Raw genomic sequence first — 9749 nt, forward strand, 5'->3', positions numbered from 1 at the left:
CATTAACTTCGCAAAACGATTGTTTTTGTTTTTTTACATAGTCCTCAATACAGTTAAAATAAATGGAAATACAATTCAATACTCAAAGTACACAAATTGATCTAATCTAATTAATTTTACAGCAAAATAAAAAAATATGTAAATGACGGATACTGAAATCTCGATTATCACTTTATCATGCGAGAGTATAAAATGTTCGGTGACACCCGAACTTAGCCCTTCCTTACTTTTTTTTTTTTGTTTTTTATACAAATTTATCGTAATTTCTGTCATTCCAGAATAATCCTGCGTATCCATGGCAAAATTTCAATATTTGTTATCGATAATCAATATATATACATGTATTTGTCTCATTTTACACGTACAATACACCGCTGGGAACCATTTGGAAATTCCTAACTAACCATAAAAAAACAAATTAAAATAAAATAAAAAGAATGGCATAAATAGTTCCAAATCATTTAAATGGTTTGGGTATTTACATATCTAAACAAAACACACATTTTTATGCGAATGAAAATATGAAATATATTAATATAATTTCTTTTTGTACATAATAATATTTATATTTTTACAGTTGTCCGGAACTGCCGCGAAATTAGGGTATCCGAATGCGTATCATCATTGTACACTTCTGGCTAATACTAATAGAATCAACCTGGGAAATTGTTTAAGCAAAGAAGAGGTAAGTTTTGTATACTATACATCTGAATAGAAACATATTTTAGAAGGAATGTTACAAGTTCTGTTCAAATGAATATACTTACAAATTAATCCACAAAAAATTATTAAGATATTCAGAATCGTACTATGTTACGAATTAATGTGATATGATAATTTTATATAACAAAAATAAATGCATATTTCCAACAAGAAGCTGCTCTTATAGTGTTTTCTTTGTTTTGCCTTATTATATAGCAACATTATGTAAATCCTCCATGTACCAATTTTACCATTTTTAATACCATGAAGAAAATAACTGTCAACCCACTCATTCGCTAAATACGTTATTCAGTTTAAATAAAAGTTGACCACTTCTATATAGTTAGTTGAAAGGCAAAAGAACCTGAAAAAAGGTTGAGAAAAAAAACACGAAATTTTTACTGCCCAAGCATCGGGAAGAAAAAGGGATGTCTATTGAAGAAACTTCTGTACAAAAACATAGTATTTTGTGGGCGTGTAGAAACGGACTTCTTTGTGGCTTTTTGAAAAATGGTTCTATTCTTGATTTTAGAAGAGAAACCGCTATTGTATGCAACACTTTTAGGTCGAAATATCAATTGTAAGATAAAACTATGAGTTGCCAGGTTGCAACACTAGTGAAGTCAAATTACGAAAAATAAAAGTCAATCCACATACTCTTTATTAAGAGTTTCGAAGCAGCAGTTGTAGTTGCTCAGTTTACTCAGTTTGAACTGAGGCAGTAAGCCGAGGCGTTTGATTATCAATTTAAATCTCTACAGAGTTTTCTAATAAAAGTGATATGATTTAAAGAAAAAATACTAATTTCAAATGTTTTTCATTTAATGTGAAGCTCTGATTATAACATCATTCAAATGGCCTTCACTACTTCTTTTGTAGGAACGAATTCAGCGAACTCAATGTTCGAGTACTTTTTCCACTAAATCAAGTCACTGAAGTCAATGAATAGCACGTTCAACATTGACTTCTAAAGCTTGAAGAGAGTCCGGTTTATTTTGGAACCGGTGACCAATCCAAAAATAACACCAAACCGTCTATTTAGGTGAATGTATTGGTTGTCAATGAATCCACAATTTTGTTTATTCACCGCCCCACTCAGGTCATCATCACGAGGATTTACTCAAATAAATTACTATCGTTTTCAAATTATTGCAAAGCAAAATCAGTAAATCGCGACGATTACGGTGGTCCAATGGTTTTAATTCTTGATTGAGAACATTTTTATACGGATACAAGTTCAAATCCTTTTGCGAAATCCGCTAGATTGTGGTTTGAAACAGTCCCAATTGTTGAGAATACATTGGAATCGACAAATTGGGGTCCTAAGCAAAATTTGCTGGACGACAATATTTTTTTGCCATGAGCAGTTCTTTGCCTTAATGGCACTTGCACATTATGTAAAAAAAATGTACGCTCGAAATTTTCGACAATTCGACGAATAACGAGCACAAGTGGACAATTATTACGACCATAAGTTGCAATTGGAGAACGATTATGGTGATAATAAAATTGAATAATTTGCAAACCTATTCTTGCGTACATACTTCCACGATGAAATTGTAAATATTACCGAATACAATAAAAAATACAGAGCAAGACATTAAAAATGGCCAAAAATGACACTTAGAAATTATATCTATCATCCCTTTTGTAAAATGCGGTATTAGTAATAATAATAAATAATAATTTTATATTATGAGCAGTTAAATTATATACATATGAATAAATATAACTTTTTTTGCTGGTTGTTCTACTGTAAAATGCCTACATTAGATATGTTTCTTTAAATTTGTTAATGGAATTTTTCATTCGTAAATTTTACATTTTATTTTTTTTATTATTTTATCTACCACTTCAAACATCTGCCATACATCACCGATAGTGAAATATCGTTCTAAATCTAGAAAGATAAGTCCATAGAACATATGTGCGTTATGACAAAAAAACAACTGCAAATTGTAAAATTCCCCATGTAAATGATATTAAAAAAAAAAATGTATTTTGCTGTAATGGTATTACTCTCTTTAAGTAATATGCCAAATATGAACGTGATCTGTCAACCAGTTAACCTAAGAGTGGTCAAAGACCAAGAATCAAGAATTCCGATCCCACATTAATGGAGAGTATATTAAATGCTGATGAGACACGAGCTTATAATAGTTATTAACGTTTAACAAGCAAACAAGTCAACAATCATCGTAATGGAGGGAGAAAAACGAAAAAAAAAAAACGACAAAGCCGCTCAAAAATCAAGGTGATGCTTATGGTCTTAATCGTTATCCGTGGTTTGGTAGAGGTCAATACGGAGGATTATTTGGCCCTATTAAGGCCCTTGTGTGAGAACATTCGTCGAAAGCGACCAAAATTGTGCAATTACATGGATCTTACAAGATGATAATTCAAAAAGCCGTGACCGAATTTAAGGCCAAAAACGCAAGGAATACCATCGATTAACCACCGTGTTCACCATATTTGGATTCCATGTAATTTTTTCTTGTTCCCCAAGCTAAAATTGCCGCTACGTAGAACCGCTTTCACCCGTTTCCCGTTATGTAAAGTGTTTCGAGGACTGGAAAAATCGTTGGCATGAGTGTAGTAACGGATTTTCCAATAGAGACGCTATAAAAGAAGACTGATAGGGATAGCAAACGACACCATATGTTCCCGTGGCAGTGAGACAAAGAGTGTCCGTAGTGTCGAGAATATTGCTGTCGATAGCGCATCAAACGTTGAGCATCTCTGTGATGTCGTTGTGACGAATTTTGCGAAAAGATCTAGGCTTACATCCTTACAAAATCATATTGACACCAGAACTGAGACCGCTTTATCATCACAATCGCCGTATGTTCGTGAATTGGGCTGAGTAACAACTTGAAAATTATCCGGATTTTGATCGAAAAATTAGCTTCGGCAATAAGCAAGATATACTTTATTTGTTAGGCAGCAATTCACACGTACTTTATGAGTCACCATTGCATCTCGAATAAATTACGCTTTGGTACGGTTTATGGGCCGGCGGCGTCATTTTGATGACTTGAAATCGCTCAATGATTACCCGAATATTTTTGGGCCGAATGATATAGACTTGGATAATTTGTTGTTCCAACAGAACAACGCCACTAGGCACACAGTAAATTTAATAATGGAAACCAAGTTTTGTGAACGTGTTATCTCCAGTCAATTGGACCGCTCTGTCGTGCGATTTGACGCCGTTATACTATCTATGCCAAAAAGCCAGCGACAATTGATGAACATCGTACGAATATCAAACGAGAAACTGCAGAAGTCTCGGCAGATTTGTACTTGAAAACCGTAAAAAAATGGATTCAGTATCTGGATTTTGGCAAGCGTGCGTCATGCAAAAGAATTCAAGTTTATTCGTTATGGCATCATATGCCCTTTCACAGAAATAAACAATTTCTTTAATATCCCAAACCGTTTTTATTAAAAAAAAACTTTTATCTTATTGAATAATCTGTTATATCTGGTGAGGATACTTTGAAGGCGACCAAATAATTATTAAATAATAATTCGTAAATAAGATTTTGCGTTTTATTTACAATGTCCGATACTTTTTCGCAATAAAAGATATCTTGGCTAAAAAAAATGTTTCGGAGTAGTGCCCATCGTTCGATCTGGCATGTCTACTAAAATTATTGATAAAGTAGAAATGTATGAAAGTTAAAGGGTTTCATGGGTTTTCGAGTTTAAAAAAATCGATTTTTTTATTAACTTATTAAATCCTACAACATCTCTAGAATATTGTCCTAAATTGTCTAGTTTATCCGAGTAATAAAGTATAATCGACTAACAAAGCCCGTGCAGGGTTAAATACTTGGACGAAGGGTCTACCAAAAATGGCATTTCACTTCCCTTCATCCAAGTTCTATGTTTAGATTTTTAACCAAAACACGTATTTTTTCACTTTAGATGATCCGGTAAGATCATCCACCCGCCACCGCGGGTGCAGCTTTTTTCGAGGGGTCATCGTAATGCCCAAGTTTAATTCCTAAAATAGTTAATAGTAATTCTAATAAAATATTTAATTCTTTATATGCGAAAAAATTGTTGAATTGTGGGTTTTTACCCGAGACAGCCCATGTAACCCCTTCAGCTTATTTCAAGAGTTTCGAAAAGTATTAACAATTTTCGGGCAATTTGTCATTTGTCCCCTTTTTTATAACACAAACATATATCACGTCATCGTTAGTAGGTGGAACTATTTTGCCTGTATCAGCCTGGCTACCAACTTGTGCAAGGAATACTTATGAGAGAAAAATGAAGGAGTCCCGCATACGAATATGTACTGTGCCAATGATTCCACAAAATTTGATAATACTTCAGGTTGTGAGACAGATATTAGTTTAAGCATGTGGTATTTAAAAAGCTAAGTTCCTCGGCTCCCCAATCCATGACTATGGTGCAGACGTTCCATTGCCCGACCATGAAGAAGTTCGAATAGCAATTACCCGCATGAAGAACAACAAAGTGGCGGGGGCCGATGGATTGCCGGCTGAGCTATTCAAACACGATGGTGAAGAACTGATAAGGAACACGTATCAACATGCCCAACATCTAAACTTTAAGCGTGGTCTGCCCAAACCACGAAAAAGGAGACCCCACAATCTGCGCCAACTACCGTGGGATAAGCCTCTTCACCATCGCGTATAAGGTTCTGTCGTGCGTATTGTGTGAAAAATTAAAGCCCACAGTCAACAAACTGATTGAACCTTATCAGTGTGGCTTTAGACCTAGCAAAGCAACAACTGACCAGATATTCACCATACGCCAAATCTTGGAAAAGAGCCGTGAAAGGAGAATCGACACACGCGCCCTCTTCGCCAATTTTAAATCTTCTTTCGACAGCAGGAATAGGAGCTGCTTTTATGCCGCGATGTCTGAATTTGGTATCCCCGCAAAACTAATACGGCTGTGTAAACTAACGTTGAGCAACACTAAAAGCTCCGTCAGGATCGTCGATTCCCTATTGTGCGACTTCTTCAACCTGCTGCTGGAGAAAATAGTTCGAGCTGCAGAACTTAATCGAGGAATTACAATCTTTTATTAGAGTGTACAGCTGCTGGCGTATGGGGAAGATATTGATATCATCGGTCTCAACACCCGCACAGTTAGTTAGTTCTACTTTAGATAGTTCTTTAGACTGAACAAGGAAGCAACGCGACTGGGTCTAGACGAGGGCAAGACGAAATGTCTATCATCAAACAAACAGTCGTCGCACTTGCGACTTGGCTCTCGCCATTGTTGATAACGTCCGGTGTGTTTAACTTGCATACCTGCTGACGACAGCCTTACTCCACGGCGCTCAAAAGCACAGCGGATTAAATCAGTGCGTTGATCAGCGCCCTGAAAAGGCTAAGGCCAGTTCTTCCCGCATTTGGGTTTTAACCACAACCACCAAGATACTCCCCGAGGGGCAGTCCGCATGTGCGGGTTGGAGTTACCTCCAAGGGCTCCTGCTCTGCGGCGACCCTGCACGCTAAAGCGCTTTCGCGGCGGTGGCCATGTTGGCATACCCGCTACAACTCCCGCTCCCTCCTTTACCTCCACCCTCTAGACGCGGCGACCCCAAATGCGCCTTACGACGCTGTGGAGACCTTACCGCTCCCGTCGTCTCCCATTCGCACCCCACCGTGGAGTCATCTACGACTGTAGAAGCGGCGGATTCTACGCTTTCAGCGAGGGTCTTCGTCCTCCTCTTCTGTCCAGGAGGCATCTCGCTTTCCGACTCACCTTTCAGTCGAACTGATCTGTTGGCGTACCACTAGCGCAGAAGGCTTTCGGACAGGAAGATTCTGGAGCAGCTGCTCTCCAGGTGCTTGCGTCTGAACGCGCTGAAAACTGCGATTCACGCACAGGCCCGCTCAGTAAAAGCGACCACCCAAGCGGTCGATTATAGCGTGCTCGCCGTGGCACAGCCCACAACCCCAACCAGTGGTCAGATTAAGGCCACTCAATTGGCCCCCGTAACGGTCCAGAGTCGACCAATGTGGCGCTGAGCCGAATCGCACCGTGGGCTAAAGGGTTCGCTGGTCCTCACAGGAGTCGCAATCTCCAACGCTGTACAGACCCTTTGGGCAATCCTGTCCAGATTCTCCTAACACTGAGCCAACTAAACCAGCTCAGAACAGAACTACTGTCCAGTCAGCAAGAATGCTACAATACGGTGCTGCACTGGAACCGTGCGAAGCTTCTGCCGATAACAACAACGTGGATGACCACGTTGTCCGTATATAAAGTAGTAATAAATAAATTATGCACCTCTTTGTTGCGACGATTACGTACACAAAAACGCACAAAATTTATACAAAATTGTACAAAAATGCGTACTCGTACAAAACATTCGCGGTCAATAACCCTCGCTACGCACGATCGCCCAAACAATTTCACCGCACACGCGCCAGGTAATAACGGTGCTAGCTAAACTGCGTAAACAAACGACCGCACAAAAGGAAATCGCAAAAATCACCGGAAAGAAATCACTTTGAAAAATCACAAGGATGCGCTCGCATGAGTCGACGTTGGGAGTTTTCGAGAGAAAAGTTCTACAAAAGATTTACGGTTCTTTGCGTGTTGGCCATAGTGAATATCGCATTTGATGGAACGATTAGCTGTGTGAGATATACGATGACATTGACATATGTAGTTCAGCGAATTGAAAGATAATGGACGAAAACACTCCAGCTCTGAACGTATTCGACGTAGTACTCGCGAGGAGAAGCAGAGGAAGAGATAGACCTCCACTCCGTTGAAAGGACCAGTTGGAGAAGGACCTTGTTTCGCTTGGAATCTCCAAGTGTCGCCACCTTGCGAAAATAAACGACTGGCACGCAGTTTTTAACTCGGCTATAATCACGTAAGCGGTTTCTACGTCGATAAAGAAGAAGAAGAAAGGAACCAAACAATGTTTATGCCGTAACAATACAAAATTAACATATTTACGTTTATTTGCGTTTAATGCTAAACTTTAAATGGGGCAGTTTGTAAAATTAAGAAAAAAATTGCGAATGTTTAGTATTTTGTGAATTGGTATACTTTCTAGAAGATTTTTGCATGCCGAAGCTTCCATATGGTTCCATTCTTCTTCACGGCTTTCTTCAACTCTGATTTGTTTTAATATTTCATGATTGTTTAAAATAATCATGAATCCCAAACTTCTCCGCGCTGTTATTTACATTTGCTCTCAGAAAGTCTATATCCTATACCATTGCACACTCCGTCTACAAAAAGCAGTTTTTCAACCCTAACCCCGACATAGAACCAAAATCATCAGTGAGCGTTTATTGGCATTCTTCATACTAAACACTTGCCGTCCGATCTAAAGATGTTAATATTGTTTTTGTCAGTGAAAAGATCCAAAAAAAGATAACTGAAATACTCACCAAGCTTGATAAATCAAGCTTTAAAACCACGTAAACTTTCGCCAAAAACTTGGTCTTTATCTGGATATTTAAGAGCAGACTCCATTCTTAATTTTTGGTTTTTTGTGATATCATTGGTTTTCAACGAGGCATTATTATTAAATTTTTTTTAATTTTTCTTTATTTATTGAATCTGCTTTTTGTTTTAAAAGCCTAAGGATAAGTTATAAAATCTTAAATCTATTTCAAAACTAGGCAGGCTCAAGCAAGTAATTGAGCTGTTCTGGTGATACGTCGCTCTTTAATATACAGGCATATCTCTCCTTTTAAGTCGTGTTTGATCAGAGGAATCTACCAAAGCATTAGCCAAAGGGTTTGAGTGATCTCGGAGTTTAGATATATATTTAATTCTGTTGTCTTCTATTTCTTATTCTGTCAGAATCACAAAAATTCTATAATCTGACCGTTTACATGGGACGATACAGGTAAAATCGTCGACAAAGGGTCAAGCGTACTGATCAGCATAGCGTGGTTGTTGTTAGTAGACGCTTGCCACTTTTGTTTGTTTGTGGTGTTTTAAATTTTTTCCGTTAACAGCGAGAAGCGTATTACATCCTGTAACAAAAGCAAGAACCAAACAAAATTCTTCCACTTTTAAATTGTCAGATTATCTTTTGGGAAGACTCTGACATCAAGTTCATCCCCCTGCATAAAAGTCTGACGCGCTCGAGTATCTCAAAGTCACCTTTTTTTTTACAAGTTTTAAAATTAGTCATGACTTAGCCATGTCGAAATTGTCAGAAATTCAAATGGCAAACTTTTTAGAGGTTCATTAACATTCGCTTTGAAAATCTGACACGCTCGTGTAACTTTTTTTTTTAAACTTCTCATTACGACCCTCCGCCTTGAATTGATTGTCAGATTAATATATATCAACTATATATATATACGATGCGCGTATATACATACCATAAATGACTGACGCACTTGAGTATTTTTATGTGACTGTGTTTTTTTTTACATTTTTGAAATTAATTACCCGCTCTTCACCCCACTAAAATGAAAAACATCACCTAGACTTTCTTTTTTTTTTTTTTAACGTTATCTTGACAATCTAGTAAGTCTCCATGACGCTCCAGTAACTGCAAATTGAGCACCCCACGCTCCCCTACTATTATATCAACATCAGTTGCACAGGTCGTACAGTTGAATGCCATACATCCAAATCGACTTTATGACCGCATTATATAAAAGCACTTTGTTGTCTAGGCTAAGTTTGGAGCTTTTATTTAAATTTAAATTTGCAGATCTTATCTTCATGCAAGTTATTTTACTAGATATATGTTTTCTCCACGTAAGCCTTCTATCTAAGTGAATACCACTTGGGGTACAAAAATATTGTTTATTTTTACTTCTTCTTATTCTTGATTGGCGTAGTCACTGCTTACGCGATTATAGCCGAGTTAACAACCGCGCGAGTCGTTTCTTCTTTTCGCTACGTGGCTCCAATTGGATATTCCAAGCGTAGCCAGGTCCTTGTCCACTTCCCCCGGCGGGTACTGCGTCGAATGTCCATCCGGACAACATGACCTAGCCAGCGTAGCCGCTGTCTTTTAATTCGCTGAACTATGTCAATGTCGTCGTATATCTCGTACAGCTCATCGTTCC

At 37.9% G+C, this 9749-nt stretch overlaps 1 protein-coding gene across 1 annotated transcript in view; it reads left to right on the forward strand.

Moving 5' to 3' along the window:
- Nucleotides 1-9749, forward strand: part of LOC108970257 (lipoyltransferase 1, mitochondrial) — a 78139-nt gene that overhangs the window by 52723 nt on the left and 15667 nt on the right. Inside the window, exon 2 of the mRNA XM_018935543.1 lies at nucleotides 578-685. Coding sequence (XP_018791088.1) covers nucleotides 578-685 — 108 coding nt within the window. The remainder of the gene's footprint in view (nucleotides 1-577; nucleotides 686-9749) is intronic.

Source organism: Bactrocera latifrons, unplaced genomic scaffold (assembly GCF_001853355.1).
Source record: "Bactrocera latifrons isolate USDA-ARS-PBARC rearing strain unplaced genomic scaffold, ASM185335v1 scaffold_293, whole genome shotgun sequence".
NCBI classification, from domain to species: Eukaryota; Metazoa; Arthropoda; class Insecta; order Diptera; family Tephritidae; genus Bactrocera; species Bactrocera latifrons.